The sequence below is a fragment of the Streptopelia decaocto genome, assembly GCF_964273445.1.
Source record: "Streptopelia decaocto genome assembly, chromosome: 4".
Lineage (NCBI taxonomy): Eukaryota > Metazoa > Chordata > Aves > Columbiformes > Columbidae > Streptopelia > Streptopelia decaocto.
The window spans coordinates 21,005,275-21,027,710 of record NC_138658.1 but is presented as its reverse complement, the minus strand read 5'-3'; the positions used below and the strand labels follow the sequence as shown (position 1 = coordinate 21,027,710).

Sequence of the window (22,436 nt, the reverse complement as noted above, 5' to 3'; positions counted from 1 at the left end):
TATAAATCCTCTTTTAGTTATGGTGCTGCTTTGCTGTGTTTATATGAACTGAGACACCTTAGTCTGATGAGCTTTTTAGAAAATCCCTAAATCTGAGGTAGACCCTGTGCTGGCAGATAAGCTGCTATATATACCCTTTTTAATCCTTGACAAAGCTGTATCTAGACTATTGATTTGGTGCAAGCTTTTAGGTCAGTGTTCTCTTCACCTTGGTGTAGCTCAAGCACAGGAGGAGGGTTTTGCTAACAAGGTGTCAGTACTGTATGAAACATGGCTTTATCACTCAAAAACCTACTACCTATAGTATGCGGTAGAGCTTGTAGAACAAGCAGCTAGAAAACACAGCCATTAAGCTTTCTTTATGATGCAAGCTTAAGTTACAGAGGAGTGAAAGGATTTTAGTATTTAAGATTTTATTTATCCAATTACTCTCCTCTTACGAGGTCTGAAAAGATGCACAGGGATACATGACTAAAAAAGGTGGAGATCTCTTCCTTTATATTTTTAGTATAGTTTGTACTCCATCTTTTTGTGTGTTCCTTTCTATGATATGACAACATCATATAAATATGCACACATTTGAATTCGTAATTCAAGAATTTTTGCACTGTGTCACAGAGGAGCTGTAAGTTAAGAGGACATTTATTTATGAAACCCTCATCCAGAGAGATTCAGCCTTTTTAAAAGAGGAGTTGCCTCTGTAGCTTGACATTCTTGGTGAGCCTCCCTCTTACACAGAAAATAGCTTCAATGGTTTTTAAAATAAGGAAGTTCAGTCAGTACTTGATACATGAGTAGAATATATTGACTTGAAAACTGCCCTTAAATTTTGAAAAATCTGGACACTCATTTGCACAATTTCAAGGTGGTCTATTTTCAAATTATTACACTGAAAACAGGGCTGTGTTACGAAAATTATAGAAAGTGGCAGTTTTACTCAGGCTAGGATTTATACTGCTACTGGTCTCAGATGTTACACGCAGCAAGAGTTTAAGCTCCCAGAAGATGAAGTGTTCTAAAACCTGATTGAGCTTCTCATCCACAAATGTTTAGATTCCAATATGTGTTTCTATATGCCAGTTACAAAAGATGCTCAGATTCAATATTTAGTCATCCAAGAAAAAGTAGTTTCCACTCTTCTTTTGTTCCACATCCTTGGGAAGAGAAAATAAAAGGTCCATGTTACTTGAAGTAGTCTTTGGCAGACTCAAACACAGCTGAATTAAGAGACACTTATCTAAACTAATTTCTACTTATTACTTTTACTACTCATTTCACGTGCTGTTTTCCAGCACAGCAAAACTACTAGGGCAGTCTTCATTCTATTCCTTATTTTAAAACCTGGGTTTATAGTAAACACTATAGCTTCATTACTGTAAAGGTGCTTCTCTCTTACCTTGATTGAATTGAGTTTGTTTATTCTTGGTCTGTAATTGTTGGGATCTCTTCTAAAAGTGATTTCAAGTTGAGATAAAAACTTATTCATTCCAGCCAAAAGAGTTTGCGGACTGTTAAGAGAGAAAGAACGTTCAAGGTAAACTTTCAGAAGTTCTATACGATGCAGATAAAGGGCAGCTTTGGTGTCCATCTTGAGCTCACTCAGGTCTGGTACCACCTATGGGAGATGTAATTGACACACCAGGTTTGGCTACATTTTCAGTCCACCTGTCAAACAAGAAGTGGTACCTACTACTCTCAGCTCTATCTCAGCATGGCACTACAAGTCTTCAGCCTGCTACCTTTACATTCTCTTTTTACTTTGTATCTACACATTTGTGTGTGCTGGCACGCTTCGTTACTTACATTAAAAGAAAAAAAACAGAACTGCACCATTAGCCAAGATATATAACAAAAATCATAATGTATACTGATGCTAAGAAATGTGATTATGTGATAATGATTTTTTTTATGCAAACAAGTATGTTCTTAAAAGGAATGCTGTCAAAACCAGGCTAGCACTGTGTTGTCAAGGCACAGCTAGACCAGTGTGTTTACTTCATCTGGCTCAGGTTAGGCACTTGCTAATTACACTGTTCTAAAAGCCTGGTTTCTAACAGGGCTACTCCTCGGCCTCTGTAATTTACACAAAGTGATTTTCAGGGACAAAGTACACACATCAAAAGGGACAGCTTTGAAAGAGTAAAAATCATGGTGTATGCTGTATGTTGCTGTCAAGACCTGCAGTTTACAACATTTGCAGACATGTACTCTTAGTACGCTGCTTGCTCTTGATACAGCTGAAAGCTATTTTCATAAATGCACTTAGTTTACAGTTGCTCCATTTTTTATTCCTCAAAAATCAATGTCACTTATTTGTTCTCGTCCAACTGTAGTTTAATTGGTGAGCAGTTGCTCAAGGCCAGTTTGTGGCAGGAGCTGGTGTGCTTTTTGAGGGCTTGGTTACATTTTTCCAACTATGCCCCAGCTCTGCTCAGGCAGCCTCTATGTATGGGTCAACCCCATTTTCTTTTCCTCACTCCATAACAGAAGCCAGAACCCTTCAGGACACTCTTGGATTACTTGAACTGCAGCTTATATTTCCATAGGCAAGAATGCTTCACCTCCTTATTTTTGCTGATGCTTCTGATAAACAATTTATTTCTACTTTGTCCTCTCTTATCTTGCTTAGTAATCCAAACGAATCTCTTACCTGTTCGCAAGCGTGTTCTTGGAAGGAATACCATCAAAAACAATCACACGATCAGCAAGATATGTAGCCATGATAAAATCATGTTCTACCACAAAAGCTGTTTTTTTGGCATGGAGAATGAAACTGAAACAGAAATGGAAATAACAAAAAAAAGAGAGAGCTGAATATAAACTGATTGTAAAGTTACTGATAATTTCAGGCCTTTTTCCCATCATGTCAACTTTACCGTTTAATGACTCTAGCAGCCATTAGACGCTGTTCAGAGTCCAAATACGCCGAAGGTTCGTCAATTAGGTAGACATCTGCAGGTTTACCGAGACAAAGAGCTAGTGCAACACGCTGCAACTCGCCACCGGACAGCGTTTGAACCTATTAGGGCAAGGGGTAATAAGGCCGTATTTAGTTCAGGTACAGGTAGAGAATTAAAGAAGAAAAGTTAGGATGATGTCTCAGGCAATTAATACCTCCTGGTCAATGATGTTTTCTATTTGAAGAGGTTTCATTACGTCAGTTACAAACTGGGGGTGTGTATAGGCATCTCTGATCTTCTCATGCAGTAGCTGACGGACACTTCCCTATTAAAAGAAAAATGTTGCCACTCAGTTTTATGCACCACACCACAAAAAAAATCCAAGAAGAAATAGAATTAGAGCTTTTTGTTCTGGGCATAGAGAAATTCTACATGTGTACTAAGAACGTGCTTTTTGTATCAAATGCAATACTTGATAAATAAAGCTTAAACATACTGTAGATTTAGGACTGATCTTCTGTGGTTTGTAGCTGACGTTTAGAACCGGGACCTCACCTATAAAGATACATAATTTATAATCAAAACAAGAGCCTTTCCAGTATCTGCAAAATAGATTGCAACTAAGGTATTAAGCACTACCTCCTTCATCAGGTGTAAGTCTTCCTGCAAGCATTCGGATAAATGTAGTTTTGCCAGTTCCTAAAATAAAATGCAAGCTATTTTAGACTTTCTAATAACTTAGACCTCTAGTAATTAAGTCACTGATACAAAGCAAAGACTCAATAAAGTATACACTTTAAAATTAGACTGCTTTGAGAATTCCTGCGTTCACTTTAACAAGCAGCACTCGCTATTATTCGCTTTTTCAAATGGAAGAGACATTTAAAGCTGCCAGTCTTGACTTGTGGCTAAGCTCACTGGGTCAGTCATCATCCTGCCAATCTAAGTTCTTAAAATGGGGTAACAGACAAATTGATGACATCATTAACATTCAGAAACTTCAAGTTCCCACCATTTAGAGAGCAAGCTCATGGTGCAACACCTTCACTAGGAAACAGGCACTTCAACCTGACCCAAACCCAGTAATTTTGAAGCCTGATCTCAAGACTGGAAAAGGCCATTAGGAGCATATTTAGGGCTGTAGAAACAGTTCCCAACAAGGACCCCACTTACCATTTTCACCTAACATCACCATAATTTCAGAATCAGTGAATTCTCCAGCTACTATGGATAGTTCAAATTCTCCCATCTTTTTCTTCATTCCTGGATATTTGTACATACACATCTTTTTAACCTCTTCTTCATTAGCTGTCTCAGCCACTTTAAATACCAGCGATGCATCTCGAAACCTTAGATTTTCTGTTGGAACGTAGCCATCCAAAAAAATGTTTATGCCTATGAAAGGAGGAAAAAAAGATCATTAAAAAAAGGTCTACAACAAAGCAAGACAAGACGGATTTTAATTCTTGCCTGTAAATTCCAGTCAGATAAGGAGAACATTAGATTTTAAATGCCATGTTAAAAGAGGCAGTAAAAACATATTTCTAAGTGTGTAAATTATGCAAACTGAAGGCTATAAAAGCTCTTTCTGAAAAATTAGTAGTAGTAGTAATGTGGGTAGGGTTTAGAGAAACTACGGCTGTTGGACCTATTCTCATAAAAACATTTATTACTGAGTCTCAGTGCTATCAGTGTGGTCAATTCCGCTGAACACGACATACCTCTGTACTGTACAAACTGTCTCTTGCCCTTTTTCTACTATTTATAGGAGTCTTTTGTGCAACTCCACTGTCTACAAAACACCTCCAAGTATCGAAATCATGTCCCTAGCAAGAGACAAAGGGCATTTTACAGTTAAGACTTTTGAGTTGAGTTATAAATTTCAGGATCATGTAAAATGGAAATTCTGAAGAAAATAAACCACTGTTTTTTTTAGTTATTGAACTACAATAGGAAGAAGACATGTTCACATGACAGACAACTAGCATTTTGGTACCTTTTTTTTCCTTCCATAGAATTTTTTTTGTATGTTTAAAAAGAGAAATACAGCAAGAATTACCTTCTCTTACGCTGAAAGGCATAGTAACAACACCATAAGCACTTGGCACACCATACAGGCAGCAGATAAAGTCGGAGAGATAGTCTAACACACTTAGATCATGCTCTACAACAATAATGTACCTGAAAAACAGAGTCAGGGAGATGCTTTTATGCGTCAATACAAACCATTTTTTCTTACTATAGTCTTGCATAAGCAAAAGCTATCAACATGGTTTTCATTTCATATGGTTTCTAAGGACAGAGTTTAAATCTCCAATAAGCATTTTGTTTAACTGTCCAATAAAGAGATATTGTGAATTGCAAGTTGGAAGTTCATTTTCAGTGTAAACTGGCAGCATCTTTACATACAGTAAGTGGAAGGATATTGATAGACTGGAGTGAAAATACTTAGTGCATTTTAAGAAAAAATCCTGATTACAAAATTTACCCCAATATAGTATAGAAACTATGGGAAATAAATTTCCAAAATGCAAAGGAATAGAATATTAAAATAACTTAAAATATTTAAAACATCTATTAGTGTACCATACCGAGAAGTTAGCACTTCTAGAGATGGACTGGATTTTTGGGGTTTTTTTTGTTTGTTGTTTTTCTCTGTAAACAGTCACCTGTTATCACAGTCTAGCAAAACATTTAAAGTTTGTATTTACCTGTCAGGGTTGATTAGGGATCGAATAGTAATGGCAGCCTTCAAGCGCTGCTTGACGTCCAGGTAGCTAGATGGTTCATCAAACATGAAGCTGGCCCCAAAAGAAGAGTGAAGTCTTAGTGAATACAAACTTCCCACACATTCAAACCTAATAATAACACTTCAACTACTAAATACACAGAAATCGAAATTATCATTATTTATATTGAGACAAAAAAAAGAAAAATGTACTGACGCACACCTTGAATCTCTGATGACTGTCACATGAAATTGTTAAATCATTCCAGTCAAGCATTATTCTACCAAAACCTCTGACAAAGTTATCAAATGTTACAAGAAATCAGCATCAGTTAGAAATCCCATGCACTCAGTTCTGATTCAGCTTAAATTTAACATGAACTGAAAAGTGCAAAAATACTTTAGGAGACTCGAAGGACATCTTCCGGCAGAGAAAAACCAACCAGCAAAACAAACACAAAAAAACCCACAACCCAACCAAAACTAAATTAAAAAAATAAATAAAAAATCAAAGCAAAACAAAACCAAACCAAAACCCATCACTTCTGATCTTGCTTTTTTTGGTCCCAAGGACTCAGGAAACAGCATAGACTGGATGGTAATTTCCTGGTTGCAAGACAGGAAAAGAGGGACATAAGTTCCCCAAGGTGGGAAAAGAACCATCCATTTCTTATTCAGAGAGGCTGAGAGAGGTACACTGTCAAACAGGAACATATATTTATGTGGGATTAGGAAAGGTTAGGAAGTTGTAATGCTGAAATTTAACACCAGCCTCTGAAATGAGCCGTTTCCAGTCACATGAATTTAAGTATAATAACCCCAGAGATTATATATGGAAGAACGTTGTATCTCAGCTGCTGAGTTGGTAAAGCCATTTTTTAAAAATCCTTTTGTTCAAATATTTCAAATAAAAGTATTATTTCTAACAATAAATTTAAATTAGGAGACCATGCTTTGAGACAGATTATTAGCAGCAATGTGTATCAGAAGTAAATTAAACATACATGTCAGCCTTCTGAATGCAAACAACAGCACACGCAAATCTCTGAAGTTCTCCTCCAGAAAGGTCCTCAACATTTCTTTCTTTCAGATGTGTTAAGTCTGCAAATAAGAGGTTAGTTATAGATATGTCACAGCCAACACAACAATCCGTATTTTTATTACCTACAGAAACACGTATAATCACAGCAGGCATCCTGCACAGAGGAAAACACAGAAAGAAGTAAAATAAATATTCAGTTTGTATAGAAGCAAGATCATGCCACTTGTAAGTCACAACAAGTTATGGCTTTTCTGCACCATCAGCTGATTAATTTGTATGGCTGCTTCTTATCATGCAGAAGAATTACATTTCTACTTTTTTTCCACCATATACTGGGTAAAGATTTCTGGCCCTAAAAAGTAACTATACCAGTTTAAAAAGTGTTTCTTGTTAGAGCTGGCTGAAGAGTTCTGATTTTCAGGAAAATCAAGTCCCCCGAATGAAATGGTTCTCACAAGAGAGGATGCTAAGATATTGCCAGAGCTGTAAGCAAGCAAGGGCAGGAGATGGTAATGAGAATTTTTCCAGATTTAAAAATAAACACTTTCTACCATGAAACAGAAATTGTGATAGAGTATGTTAATTAGCATGTATCAATTAGTTTGCCTTTGCTGCTAGGAAATAGTACTTGCATTGATCTAGGTAGGCTTACAGCAAGCCCTACACTTTGAATGAAAGCATCTTAACTTTTATTATTTTTTTAATTGGTATAATTTAAATCTACTATTACTTCAGTAGTAACTTTTTCAGTAAATATGAATTTCTCAAATGCCTTAAAGATTGACTTCACAAAATTACTTACCAAGCTGCTGACACACAACAGTTTGTGTCTTAGTTTCATCCTTCCTATCCAGAATCGATCCCACTGTTCCCTGCATGATAGATAAAACACCACAACATTATTTCAACATCAAATATTTCAAACAGTAGTGGATTTTTGACACTGAGTTATCTTTAAATACAAAAGTAGTATTAAAGGAGAAGCTCCCAGCTTTCTATTAGTTAATTAAGTTTCTTACCTTTGCAGCTTTAGGGATTTGGTCCACATACTGAGGTTTAATGATAGCTTTCAGGTCATCTTCCAGGATCTTGGTAAAATAATTTTGTAATTCAGATCCTCGGAAATAAGTCAAAATTTCTTGCCAGTCAGGTGGATCCTGCAACAAAATTAAACCCTATGTTTACTTATACCATTCTAAAATCATTGTAAAAAATGTCTAAATTTAAAAGTCTAATCAATACAAAAAATAGAATATGCTTGCAAGACTTAAAATAAGCCTGAGTAAAAGCCAGTTACCAAACTCTTATGTTGCCCCTGCAAAGTTTTAATTTAAAAATCCCCAAATTTATAGAATTGCAAAGTGGAAGGCAGAAGTTCGTACTATGGTTTTTTTCCAGGTGCACTGTCATTAGCCCTTTCAAGAAAAAGCATTTTAAATTTGCACTTTGGACATCCAAAACCGTCATCAGACAATGAAGAAGCTACGACTGAAACTGCTTCATGGGCAAAATGCTAGTGCGGATTAGTGTAACTGCACTTATAAGCTATCTGACCCAGCCAATCCAAGGGAAGAGAGAGGCTTGGACTCATAAAATCAACTTTCACAAAAGATACAAAAACGTTTGGCCATTTTCTCTGCTTCTAGCAAACATCTCCAAGGAAATAGGAGAAGACACAAGAAAAATGCTGACCCCCCCAAAAAAATAAGGAATTGTTCAGAGAAATCACCCAGGAAAAATTCCCAACTTGTACAGTTTTGTTTTATGCAGTATACTATGAATGGTGACAAATTAATTATTTTGATGCTAAACAACACAGAAACAGAGCGACACAGCCGTATTTCCAAACCAAGCAAATACACAGAGGAAATGCTTGCTAAGTTTCAGAGCAGAAGCAACACGGAAGATCCATACCACCTGTTTCTGTGGTCATAATGACTTGGCTCTTTGCAGGAAAGTCTGCTTTTGGAAGCATGGTAATTCAATTAACTACACACTCAGAAATTCAAAAGTTCTGCTATTTCTGCAATACTACCACCTGAAACAAGAAGTCCACAAAATAACATAAATCAAACTTGAAAAAGAATGGAAAGTGCAGCTGGGAAATTATTATTTCTTTGCCGTTTTAGGTGGCAGCCATGAAATGAATAATTTATTAAAATGTTACTTTCAAATTAAAAAAATAAATTATGAAAAAAGTTTGAACACACTTGTCCCTACAATCCTTCCTGAAGAACTAAAGCCAGCATCTGAATTCAAGTGTCACCACATGATTTGAAGGTGAGGTGATAACTGAAATACTGTCTGATGAGTCACAGCAGTTATTACTTGTGTCTTTTCTCTATTAATATTCACTCCTTGGAGTAGTGGCAGATAAACAAACCCCTGTAAATTATTTTGCTTGCTGGCTGCACAGTTTGACTGAGCGCAAATATAGAGGAAAATGGGTCATGATTTCCCATGAAGACCAGGAGATGATTACAAGTTGTTCTGTGTCTGGTTCTCAAAAAATACTATCAAAATTTATAAGTATCTAGCAATATAAGGAAACTAAGGATTTTCAGAACTCAGTATTAAACTGTACACTGGGAAATATCTTCAACAATAACTTATAATAACAAGATATTTTAGATGAGATCATATTCAGAAGAACCAAAGATAAAAAAGCCAAAGAGATCACAAGGATGCATGGTAAGCAGTCACAGACATGAGCTATCCAGATAAAACCAATGCTGAACTCAAAAGAATCTCCAAAACTTGAGCTACCTATATCCCTTGATGGGGAACAGGTAAATTGTGCAAAGGGGAAAGAAAAAGCGGACATTTTAAAATACGAGTATAAAAAAACCCCAAGCCTTTAGTATGACTTAAAGACAGAAACATACTTCTGATATTCATCTTTAGTGAGTAACAATTGTTATCTCTCCCGAAAGATACACAGAATTCGCAAAAAATCCATTGTTAACAACATCCTTCTACTACTGTTTCTATGTGGACCAGGTCACAGGCTGGCAATAAGGAAAGTGCCAATGTCCTTGCAAATTCTACCGCACGCACAGATATGAAAATTCAGTGAAAAAATGTAACTGCAGCTATCTATAATGCCAACTCTATTTTATTGCTCATACATACATCATATTTTCCAAGATTTGGCTTCTGTTTTCCTGCTAGAATTTTCAAGGCGGTTGATTTTCCAATACCATTGGTGCCAACCAATCCCAGCACTTCACCTGGACGAGGGATAGGCAACCTGTACACAACATTCATAACTTTGGATTATATTAATGCCATCAGACACGAACATTTGCTGGTAACGTAAATGTTACAACCCATTTTCAGACTTTCTGATTATTTCAATCTACTCTGTTAACCTGCCAATATATAACTCAAATTAAATCGATATTCCTTAAAAACAGAAGATCATAAGAAAGGAGCTCTGTAAAATAAGCACTACAATTTTAATTCATTATAATGATTTTTAATACGAAAAAAGTAATTCACATTCATAAATGAAGCTATTGAGGTAAGAACCAAGAACACCTTAATGTGCACTACATTTAAACTGTGAAAAACTTGAAATTTTTGTCACTTTTACATTGCCTTGGAAAATAAAATACCTGTGAAGTTTGAAGGCATTGGCACAGTATCTATGTGTTGTTTCTTTCTCCAGGTTGCTAGGTAAGTTAACAATTGACAAGGCTCCAAAAGGACATTTCTGTAATTGAAATAAATTCATAAATTACTAGTGCACAGAAACAATTTATTAACAAAATGCTATGTTCTGTAATGCATCAACTGAGCAATTAGATATTTTTAAAATAACTTAGAAAAAAAAATTACTTCACTTTCATTTACACAGTCAACTTTCCAAAGAAGTTCTATACCACATTTATCAAATTAAATAGTTAGCAATTTAGACTGCCAGTTTACAATACAAATAAATACACTGCATAAATTCTCTAGCTCTTTTACAAAAATACCTTTCTACTGTTATGTGTCTGTAGCCACAAACAAATAAAACCAAACAAAACCCAAAGCACAAACAAAAAGCTACAACCCACACCCTGCAACCCAACCAGCTCAGTAAACAGACACAGTACTTCACTTATATAAACAATAACAGCTCACAAGGTCTGATTATTCAGGGAAGTTACAATATACCTTACTAAATATAATAGCGTAAGGAGGAAATTTAAATAAAGAAGCCTATCTTTTACCTTGATGCAAATCCCACAACCAATACAGAGTGTTTCTGAGATCCATGCTATTTTGCTCTGCGATGTGACTTCTATGCAAAGTTTTCCTGGCGAAAAAGAGGAAGATTAACTCAAGGAAGCTTCCGATGAATCAAAATTCTTGCCATTACTACTAAATTCCACAGAGGAACATGTAACTAATTAACGTTCACTAAAGCTTCAGATCACCCAAAGACCTGAAAAGCAGTTTTATTACTAGGAATTGTTCAAGCTTTCAGCAATACCCAGCTTCTAAAGGCTTTAGGAAATGAAGCATAAATGATAAACAAAAAAGTAGCAGTTATAAAACACTAGGTCCTTCTAGTAGAACATTATTTAAAACTTCTCCAATTGCTTAAATACTTCGTTAAATCGCATCTCTTACCCATTCGAACCACAGGACAACTCTTCTTGCATTCTTGACGGCATTTCTTTGGCTTACACTTGTCATGGTTGACAATAGCAATTCTTGTTAATTTGTCTGCCATAATGCACAATTTAGGGTTATACACATATACCAATTATGAGGAGTAGTGGGAGTCTTCCAGATCTTAAAAAAAACCCAAAACAAAACATAAGGAGAATAAAATTAGACAGCACAGAGAAGAATGTACATATCTGAAAATATTACTTGCACAGTTCAGAGATGTAAAAAGCAAAATTATTTTACATTTTCCTCCTTTAAACTAAACAGCAAACACAGCAAAGACTCAGACACTAGTAGTAAGAGTACTGATGTCTAAATAAGTGTACAAATCTTTAATATCAGCCTTCCATTACTATTTATCCACTGTAAACTACAACTGTGATTGTATCTGAGAATGTATTTGTCCCCCAGAAAAGTGTGTTGTAGTAAGAACAGAAGAATCTGTACTGCTGCAAATTTCAGTTTCACAGGCTGCCTTGTTTAATCTTGTTCAAGGTACAGTGTCTAGTAAAATCAAATTATGACTGCAATTACTCAAATAATCTGATTATAATAATAATTTTGCAAACTCTATGCCAATATTCTATATTAAGTAATCAAAATACTGTAAAATTTAAACCAGTTTTCAATCCAGTTGCATACAGCAAAGTAATCCAGACAATGTGTACAGGCATATGTGATAATGTTTGATTTTACTGAGTTTCATTAGTAGATTAACTCCAGTAGATTAGTAGATTAACTACACTTACATTCTGCATTCCCTAATATGGTAATAATGACTATAATATATTCCAATAAAAATAGGCACAATTCTTTATAAAATGACTTTTATTTTTAGAAGAGGAAGCTCTTGGAGTACTAGACAAATATTCCTGAAATCACAAATAAAGGCACTTGAAGTTAAATCATAACTTGTATTCCTCCACATGACTATCTCTTCTCTTGCTTAGACAGCAGTTCACAATGACAAGGACTGCACTGTACTGGGAATTTAAAATGTCATCAATTGCAGCCGAGGGGATGGAAAGACAAAGACTTTTAAATTTAAGTCTTGATAGATAAATAAAGGTGGAATGTATTTTAAAGTGCATTTCTACTTCCTTTACCATATTCACAAATAGTACTGAGAATAACAATAATGATGACTTTCTTTGAGCAACACACACCAAAGGACAACTCCCTCCATGTGCTACCAATCCAGAAATTATGAGGGTCTTGGAAGTTTACAAGACATTAAAGATGAAAAACAGACTTTTTTTAAGGTCTAAAGAAAGATCATAAATGAAGTACAAAGCATTTCCAGTTTAACACCATTAAATAAGGTGATGGCAGCAATACAGACGATACCAATGCAAAATCATTTCAATTTAATGCAATATGTATCAGTAGTTCAAGGACATGACTGGGAAGGAGTCTTGAAATACTTCAGGTTTCCACAGAGTCTGCACAAGAAATTCCTTCCAAGGAAAGGATTCCAACATTTCTTGTTAAAGAAAGTATCTTCTGATGGGTGTTCAGTTCATCTTTGCCCCATCCTGCAGTGGTTTAAAGTATCCTGCAGTGGTTTAGAAACTGTTCACTACACATGGCGACAATACAAAGAAAGGTTATGATTTTAACCTCCTGAACGAAGCAAAAATAAATTAAGAGGATGGCACATTTTCCACACTAAACTCTATCCTTCCCTAAACCCACCTGTGAGCTTTAGTTGGAAAGAATCCTACAGATACTATTGTAATGTGAAAGAAAACAAGAGACAGGCATCTAACAGGGAGCAAAGGTCTGAAATTAAGACATCATGGAATCTTTAAATCCATTATTACCATAGTAAGGAATACTTCAAGTGGTTTCTTTTAAAAGTGGTAGTCATACTCCCCTTTTCAATTTCCAGAGTGTTTTTAAATTAATGTCTAATGATATTCTTCATCAGATATAAATGAATGAAATTATTAGTCATGCTGACAACCATATTGTGGCAGTTTCTACTTTTAATAATTCATTTTTTATTTAATATTTTAATTTTCCCTAAATCAAAAAGTCCTAATAACACAGTAAATGTTTTCAAATAAATGATTTAATATTGTTTTTTTTAAAAACCCCAATTTTACAGTTCTGTGTCAGTCCAGATTGACAAAGTAGGGCTGAACATTGCAATGACATCCACAGGCCAAGCCAAAAGATATGGAATAATCCACTTGCAATGCTCACTTTAATACAATCTGCTTAGATAAGAAAACAAGAAACTAAAAGTCTTATTCTTAAAAACTGTAAGGATGTTTGAGTCAATGTAATTTTCTAGGAGGGAGATACTGGATTTTGTCAGTGTTTGAAATACACATTTTTGGGAATACATCCCAGTACTTTTCATAAAAGTCCTGCAGTTTGCAGTCAAATATGTCTTGAAACAGTTAGCTTTTGCCACCTACCTTATCAAGCTTTCTGCCCAGTCTTGGTGGGATAATCACACCACAGTTTACACTGTTACCCATTGCTGAATCAGACCTTGGTTGGTAAGTAATAAAATAGCCTAAGATTTTCTTTTTCTTCTAACTTACTTACATGGGAAAAAGCCCATCTATGGTGAAGAATTTTTGAAGAGGCCACAGAAGTAAGTATGCCAAGCATTTATAACGTCTTTGGTGGGTGGGGAATAGAATCTATGAACGGGCATAGAGACATACACCTGTGCCCCCCTGCTCCCATCTACATGACAGAAGTGTCACAGAATCACAGAATTGACTGGGTTGGAAAAGACCTCAGAGATCATCGAGTCCAACCCTTGGTCCAACTCTAGTCCGTTTATTAGATCATGGCACTAAGTGCCATGTCCAATCTCAGTTTAAAAACCTCCAGGGACGGCGAGTCCACCACCTCCCCGGGCAGGCCATTCCAATGCCTGACCACTCTCTCTGTAAAGAATTTCTTTCTAATATCCAGCCTAAATTTCCCCTGGCAGAGTTTAAGCCCATGCCCCCTTGTCCTATTGCTAACTGCCTGGGAGAGTTCATCCAAAACTCTGCACTGGTCTAAAACCATATTCAGAAAACATATTTGTGACTTCTGTAACATTTTAATGACTGTCCTGATGCCCATGATGATTATTGTCCACAAAACAATAATAACAACAGTAAATTTCTACTTACAACTGACAGTTTGGAGCAAATTAAACAACACTGTCCAAAACCAGACTGAACTCAAGTTACATATTTATATGTAGTTACTTCAGTGGCATTTAACATACCAAATAGGACTGCCTGCTTTTCAGGTGCAGACAGCAGGACTCTCAAAACACAGAACACATCCAACATGCATAGGCACATACATGCATACAGCACACCAGTAATGGTTAGGAATAGTCAGCAGTTTAAGGGCAAGAGGAACTGGTATTCAGAAGCATTAAAGTTCACGTCTGTATTTCTGCTTTCCAAGTCAAGAAGAGCAGAACAAAGACCATTGTGAAGATATTACTTTGTTGCTAACTACAGAGTAAAGCATTATTTTGAATGAGTGAATTCTGATGGAGTGACAACTGAAAATCTTTCCAGAAATGATGGACTGATGACACAGGTAGAAGTTTTAAAACCTCTGACAGTATAATTTACTGAAGCCAAAAGCTGTCCATTAAGCCTAATTATGATACTTAATAGAAACATCTCTAAAAATCAGACACAAAAGATGTTATCACAAGAATTTTAAGTCAGCATTCTCAGGCGATCTGACATAGCTGCTGCCATCTCTGACACAACAGAAAAAATAATAATTTTTAAAAAAGGCATATAAGCAGACCCTGCTACCTGTCACAAAAGCTGAAAGTAATGCGCAGTCTGCAGAACAAATGTAATGTAGTTGCATTAAGAAATACCAATATTTCTTTCTTTCACAGGCATTAAAGTTATATTAGAGTTTACTAAGTCAAGTCAACTATGAGCAAGAAGGATGTGTAGCTGTGTTGAATTATTCAGACTTAAACACAAAAACATTAGGGCAACAAAGATGATTGAGTGGAGTACCTCCCTTATGAAGAAAGGCTGAGGGAGCTGGGTCTCTTTAGTTTGGAGAAGAGGAGACTGAGGGGTGACCTTATTAATGTTTATAAATATATAAAGGGTGAGTGCCATGAGGATGGAGTCAGGTTCTTCTCGGTGGCAAACAATGATAGGACAAGGGGTAATGGGATCAAGCTGGAACACAAGAGGTTCCACTTAAATTTGAGAAAAAACTTCTTCTCAGTGAGGGTGACAGAGCACTGGAACAGGCTGCCCAGGGAAGTGGTGGAGTCTCCTTCTCTGGAGACATTCAAAACCCACCTGGACACGTTCCTGTGCGACCTCACCTAGGCGTTCCTGCTCCAGCAGGGGGATTGGACTAGATGATCTTTTGAGGTCCCTTCCAATCCCAAACATACTGTGACACTGTGATACTAAAAAAATGTAAATGAAGACTGAAACATAACCACAGACAATAGAGATCTGTGTTCAGAATTGAGTCATAGTTACTTCACAGAAAAACAGTTAACATTTTATTAAAATACACTGCATCAGACCTCAAAGATAAAGGCTGTGGAAAGAAGTGAGCATGAGAAGAATTTGTGCTTTTCCCTGAAAATACTTAACCTCAAGAATTATCTCTCAATCCATTGCTAGTGGACTACATACAGTCACGCCATAACAAGAATGTGGCAAACCAGAACACCCAAAGAAAACTTAAATGAAAGACAAAGAGTATATTTTCAACCTGCATATGGGAGATCACTATGTTTATAGATGTCAAAGCAGAAACAATAGTAAATGCTACAAGTACAAACAAAATTTACTAAAAATTAAGAAGTGGTCTATGCTTAAGGTTTTGGCATTTCTTTTGTAAACTACAACGAGCTACAAAAAGAAGTTTAAACAGGTCCCAAATCTCAATACTGTATTTAACTCATTATATTACTCATAAGGTACAACATGAATATGAAAATAAATGCAACGTTAACATGAAAAGCATATGGTCAAACATACTGACGCAGCATAATGAGTGGGTGTGTTTAGCTGGTGCTGAACATTAATTATCACTCAATCTTTAATATTCCTTTTTAACACAAAGTGAAAAGCATGAGAATCAACCCACGAATTAGCGACGAAGATTATAGAAGCATTTCAAGACCACTCGCTTAGGACTGGAGTTTGGGAAACCACAGCAGAGAGACTTAAATTAGAATTTGAAAACAGACACAGAAACCTGCAGGTGAAATACCTACGTGCATTCCGGAGGGAAGACACTACTGTGGTTCTAGAGAAAAGCCTTGCCAAGGTGCTTTTTTTAAAAAAAAACATAATTTGTAAAAACCAGCCTTGCCCTATCACCTTATCAAACCTGCAAGAAGTCTCGATCTCCCCACCACACATATGGATATCAACTTTCCTCAAAATAAGGCAAAGCATGGCTTTTTGCCTCTAGCAGATCAAGTTTCCGCTTCCACAGGAGGAAATCACCGCCCACAGCCCCGGCCCAGGGACACGGCGCTGCGGCCCCCGCCGCGGTGAGGAGCGGCCGGTCGGCCGGCGCCTCTCCCGGGGTGCGTGGGGCCGAACACCAGGAGGAGGCCGGGAAGCCGGCGGCGGCTCCCGGCAGGGGGAGGGGGAGCCCCTTCTCTACCCCCCGTGCGAGAACGCCAGCGTCCCCCCACCCGCCCTGTCAGAGGCCGCTTACCGGGAGGTGGGGGAGAGAGCGAGGCGCCCCCGCTCCCCGGCCGAGCCACAGCGGGGAACGGTGTCCCCGCTCCCGTGGGCCGGCGCGCAACGTGCTCCCGCCGCCACCCGGCCAAGATGGCCGCCGCCCCCGCAGGGAGGGGCCTGGGCGCGCACCATAGAGCGGAGGGGAAGGAAGGAAGGGAGGGAGGGAAGCTCACCATAGAGAACACGTGCCCGTGCGGAGAGAGGGAGAGAGAGCGACACCTCCTGGCGCGGGGCGGGGCGAGGCACGGCGCGGGCTGTGTCACTCCCTGCGCTGCGGACGCGACGGTTGGTGACGCCATCTCCGGGTGACGCCGACAGAGAAACACGTTACGCAGGAGGTGTGTCCGCTGCCTCAGGTCCCCACCCTCCTGCCGGGGCGGTCCGTGAGCGGGGACCGGGCCGTTCCGGCCCCTACCGGCTCGGCACTGAGGGAGATCCCTGAGCCGGCAAACCCCGCCCTGGACCCCCAGCGCGCGCCGAGCTCCGTCCCTCCCCACCGGCTGCACGCGGGCACCTGCACCCCGCCCCGCTCCGTTCTTTTTTAAACCGAGCTCGCGCGGCGCGCGTGGCTCTGCGCGTGCGCGGCCGGGCGGCAGCGGCGCAGCGGGAGCCGGAGCTCGGCAGCTCCCGTGGTGGGCGCGGCGCCCTGGGCGGGCGTCAGGCCCTCGCGACGGTGGCGGCCCCCGCCCGCCTTTCGTCCGCGCTGAGGGGACCCGCGCTGCGCCGGCGCTGCTGCCCCGTGGCCGCTCCGTCACTCGCTGCGGCGGCTTGGAGGCTCAGGTGGGGACGCTGCTCGGGACCGGCCCGGGGGCTGAGGGGGAGGAGCGGGAGGGTGTGTAACTCGTGCTTTCTCCTCAGTCTGCCCCGCGCCAGCTGCAGCCGGCACCGGGCTGAGGGGCGGCTGCTCCCGCGGCTCGGCTCTGGGTGTTCCGGCAGCCGCCGGAGCTGCGGCCGTGCCCGGGCATAAGGGGCGCTAGCTGACGGGGGGTGCTCGCTCGGCGTCTGCAGCAGCCGCCGGCTCCCGGTGCGGGCTGGGGGCTGCTCGGCCGGGTACGTACTGCGGGTTTGTCCCTCTGTGCGTGCCGGTGTGCGTGCATGGACCCCCCGGCTGGGAGCGGGGAGCATGCGGTTGAGTGCATTTAGCGATTAAGCGCATTTAGCGATTAAGCGCAGCCCGTGTGTTTCGTGCGTAGGTGTTGCTGATTTATTTCCCAATATTTAAGGGGGGTTTAGGTCTGGGGGACACGGCCATAATACAATGTTGTAAAACTAGTTAATTATGCTTAAAAGCGTAATTAAAAGTTCTTCAAAGAAACCGTTGGGGAAGAGCTACCAAGGAGGCCTGAGTGAAAGCAGCTTGATTTGTCAAACTGCTTTCATCCTCTGGTTACTGTATTTTCTAAAGAATGTTTTTATTTAATGCAAGCTCTCGTAAAGAACTGATTGCATCCTTTAAAGAACAACTTATAGCCTTATGAGGTAACTTTGGAAGTCTGGGTTTCTACAAAAATTATTTTTTAAATGTGTTTATTTAGATTGGTTAGGGATATGTGTATAAAAATTGCTAATGTAACTTCTTTTGTACAGTTGTTTTAATTACCTTATTTTTAGTTAAAGATATCTTTGTGACAATGAAAGACCTAAGTCTTTTTTGCTGATAGCCTAAAAGCAATATACTGAAGGCAGAGTAAAAGAAAAAAAGCGTTGAGAGAATAATCTGAGGGATCAAATGTACAGGTGAGGTAGTTGAAACAGCTGAATAAAAAATAGGAAGCATAGTAAGAGGCTAGTTTCTGGAAATATCTTGAGATCTTTAAATGTCTTGAATCAACCAGGATCCGTACAAAGAAAATGAGAGCAGGAAAAAGACCTTGTGAGATAAAATGGGTCATGCAAGTATGAAAGTCAGGGAATCTAAGGTATGAAATCCCTTTCTCTTAAGTAGAATGGGGAAGGCAGTCTTGTAAATCACAGATATAGCAAAAGTGCTGGAGTAGTCAGTGCAGCTTTTGTTCAGCTTTGATGGAAAAGTTGTAGTCAAATACTTGCTGAAATTGAATAAAGTTATATGATGGGAATTCAATCAGAACAATCATTTAAAAAAAACAAAGTAAAACTAGCTAAACTTTGATCCCCTGATTCTGCACAGGTGGGTTGGGAGGACAATTTGTCAGTAAGTAGAAGACAAATAAAAGCAACATGCAAACAGGAAATGGACTAATTTGGTTTGTTATGTTAAGAGCAGTCTGGATCAAAGCTTTTTTTTTCTTTTTTTTTTTTTTTTTCTGACAGTAAACAATAGACTTAATGAAAAAGGAATATAAGTGGTTTGTCTTGAGTTTTACAGGGTTTCTGCCATTGTCTGGGTTGACATTGTTAAAAACAAGCTAAATATAATTTTTGTGAGGTCTTGTACAGCTATTTGAAAAATTGCTTTTGAAGCTGATTTGTAAATAATTCACTTTTAAACAGGGGTTTCACAAAGTGTCCTCCTGGGGAGTTCTCTTTTGAATGTATTTTCATTGTTTTCTGTAATGGTGAATACAAAAACAGATGCGTTGATGAGTTGGAAGGTTTGCAAGCACTGTACAGCTCAGGGTCAGAATTCAAAATGATCTTGAGAAGATTAATAGTGGATTGGAGATCCATGTAGTTAAGCTCAGTTAAAAAGAACTGACGGAGGAAGAGAACACAGGAAAAATCAAATCCATAATTAGTGGAAAGGGTATTACTGAACAGCAAACAATATCCCCCCAAAAAAAGCATTTGAGATCTCTAGTGCCTAGTAAACTAAATATTAATCCATAATATGATGTCCTGTCAACTAGACAAGTGTTATTTTGGCATGTTAGCAGGCACGATTAAATATAAGGACAAGGAAAGTGATTTTCTGCTCTGTTGAAGAAGGGCCGAAGGGCCTTAGCTAAAATGGTATGGCGTTTTTTAAACCACAGTATGTAGATCTCTAGACTCTGCAAGAATATGAGGTTTATATTTAGGTTGAATTTCAGAGCAAAATGTTTAGCTTTTACATTGACAAAACACTGAAGCTGGCTGTCCACAAAGTTTGTGAAATCTTTTTTGCCAGACAAGTAAATGGCTGCACAAACATCTGTTGAGGACAGTCTGCTCTCTCAGAATTCCATACAGGTGTGCACTTAAACAACTCTCTGTCTTACTAATGCCGTGGAATGAGAAACTTTAATTGCAGAAAACTGCTTTGGAATCTGCAGAAGTTTCCTTGAGCCTGGATTATTATGGAGGTTTAATAGGAAAAGGACCACAATGTATCCTACTCTGTCTCCTGTCCAGTGTGTTGTGGAAGAAGTGTGTGCATTAGTGAAGGGTTTGCTTTCAGGCATGCATCTTTTTAAAAAGTGTCTTCCACTGGGATACTGAGAATGACCTGTCTGCTTTGACTGTGGAAGACAGACTGTTGAACCATGTAAGTCCATTTTTTAAATAAACTGTGTATTTGTTAAAACATCTTTAATGGCTGTTACTTCACAGGGATGTTCTCAGAAAAGGAGCAAACTTCTCTGAGGAAGATCCTGAGGGATAAAGAGTTCAAGGAAGGAGGGGGGCAAAAACTTAGCTGCCTTCTTGTCTTGATCAAAGGATATGCATACCATATAACGGAAAATGGCAAAATGAAAGTGTGGCATCAATCATGTCACTAAGACACTAATATATTAATATTGTTAATAAGGAAACAGCAGCCTATTAATGATATTTTGGAATAATTGAATTGGAAAATTGGAGATGTTTCCAGCCAATGCTTCTATAGGTGCAGTGTGTCTTTCTATTTTTCAGCACATATCAAGGATGAAAAAGCTTCTATACCGATCACTTATTTTTACACAGCCTGAAAAAAATAAACAAACAAACAAAAAAATCTCATTCTATTATCTTATTGAGCTAAGAAAATATATGTGTGGGGGAGTTGACCTTTATTTTGTGTTTATTTATTTGGTGACTTAAATAGATGCAAGTGTGGTTTTACTTTTAATGGCAAATATTTGTGTTTTGTCCAAAATGAGGTACTTGTACTTTCTGCTAGTGAAATGTCCAAAAGTGTTGCTTGAGTAGTCTGACCTGTTGCAGTGTTATTTTTCCCTAGTACTTTTATCAGCTTTTTAAAAATTATTAGAGAGTAGGGAAGCTTCAGCAAAGCTATCCAGAATGTATTGTTACAAAGCTCATTAACAGACGTTGTCATGAAAAACTGACATGATTATTTCAACATATTCATTTAAATAGTAAGGATTTTCAGTCTTTCATGTCACTAATGCACAATTTGTGGCTAACTTATTTGCCAGCAGTGCTTTGGAGTTGAGAGCTGGGTCTTGAGTAGCTTTGCCTGTTAGACAGAAGGAAACACCCAGTTTAAGACAGTAGGAAATGTGGATGGCTTTTCTTGCTGTGTATTGCAAACCCCCAAAATGTATGTGTGCTTCAAGCTTTCATGAACCACTGCAATGCAAATCTTGGCAGTGTAAAGTTATTTAGGACCTCCCTGTGTGCAGTAAAGCTTCTAAGATATCCCAACATCATTGTCTTAAAGGATTCGGCATACTTGAAAATCATAGTAATTTTTCTAAAAAAAAGTCTTAAAGTTGAGTTTTTCCCAACTCAGTGTAACTCAACTGCTTTTTATTGGTTTGTTGTCACAAAAGCAACAAAACAGTGCAGAGTTTGGACTAGTAGTTGATTTGAGCTTTAAAATTCATGAGTACAGGAAAATAGTCTCCCCAATGCTTAATAAATGTAATTTGAATTTTGATGTAGGATGCAAGTTGAACTAGGTGATCTTTGAAGGTCCCTTGCAAGCCAAATCATTCTGTGCAAAATGTTTGTTTTTCAGGTAGCTGTGAACTAAGTGTTTTGTGATTTTTTTTTTTTTTTAAATTATTCCTTTCCCCTCTTCCTCCATGCCCCCCCCCCACTGTTTGAGATTTTAGATTAGAATACTTGTCATATTGTGTTTTACTGAAGTTGCTATCACTACATTTAAAGTTGTGCTAACCAGCAACTAGAGCAGGGGTGTCAAATTCAAATTCATTTTCACCAGGGGTCACATCAGACTCGCAGTTGCCTTCAAAGGACCAAATGTAGTTTTAGGACTGTCTAAATGTAGGAGTAGTTACATTTAGACAGTCCTAAAATTATGTTTGGCCCTTTGAAGGCAACTGTCAGGCTGATGTGGCCCCTGGTGAAAGTGAGTTTGACAACCCTGAACTAGAGTAAGTTATTTATTTTCTATTCTAGTGTATAATCTGTGGAACAGATTAACAGGTTTATTGTGTAGCCAGTTCAATAGAGAACAGCTATATTTTTAAAGAGCCTATTGTAAATACCTGATAAAAGCTATAAAACCAAAAATG

General features: G+C 38.5%; 2 protein-coding genes across 4 annotated transcripts in view; one reads left to right on the top strand and one right to left on the bottom strand.

The window, feature by feature from the left end:
- Window positions 1-624: 624 nt before the first annotated feature.
- On the bottom strand, window positions 625-17,244 carry ABCE1 (ATP binding cassette subfamily E member 1). Of its 2 annotated transcripts, none has more exons than XM_082050367.1 (18): window positions 17,226-17,244; window positions 11,291-11,455; window positions 10,888-10,973; window positions 10,288-10,385; window positions 9,803-9,920; window positions 7,690-7,827; window positions 7,473-7,542; window positions 6,633-6,729; window positions 5,612-5,701; window positions 4,960-5,081; window positions 4,074-4,295; window positions 3,540-3,599; window positions 3,397-3,455; window positions 3,115-3,225; window positions 2,877-3,019; window positions 2,651-2,773; window positions 1,397-1,508; window positions 625-1,154 (listed from the first exon to the last, which is right to left on the bottom strand). In XM_082050367.1, the coding sequence occupies exons 2-18, from the start codon at window positions 11,391-11,393 to the stop codon at window positions 1,107-1,109; spliced, it is 1,800 nt and encodes a 599-aa protein (XP_081906493.1). In that variant the 5' UTR covers window positions 11,394-11,455; window positions 17,226-17,244; the 3' UTR covers window positions 625-1,106. The 2 variants fall into 2 exon arrangements, with proteins under 2 accessions (XP_081906493.1, XP_081906492.1); XM_082050366.1 differs by lacking the exon at window positions 17,226-17,244 and adding an exon at window positions 17,027-17,185.
- Window positions 17,245-17,365: 121 nt separating this feature from the next.
- The window catches only part of ANAPC10 (anaphase promoting complex subunit 10), a 38,869-nt gene continuing 33,798 nt past the window's right edge, over window positions 17,366-22,436 (top strand). Inside the window, exon 1 of one of the 2 annotated variants that reach the window (XR_014183837.1) lies at window positions 17,366-17,832. The gene's annotated coding sequence lies outside the window, so the exon portion shown is untranslated. The remainder of the gene's footprint in view (window positions 17,833-22,436) is intronic. The other variant, XM_082050373.1, reaches the window with a different exon arrangement.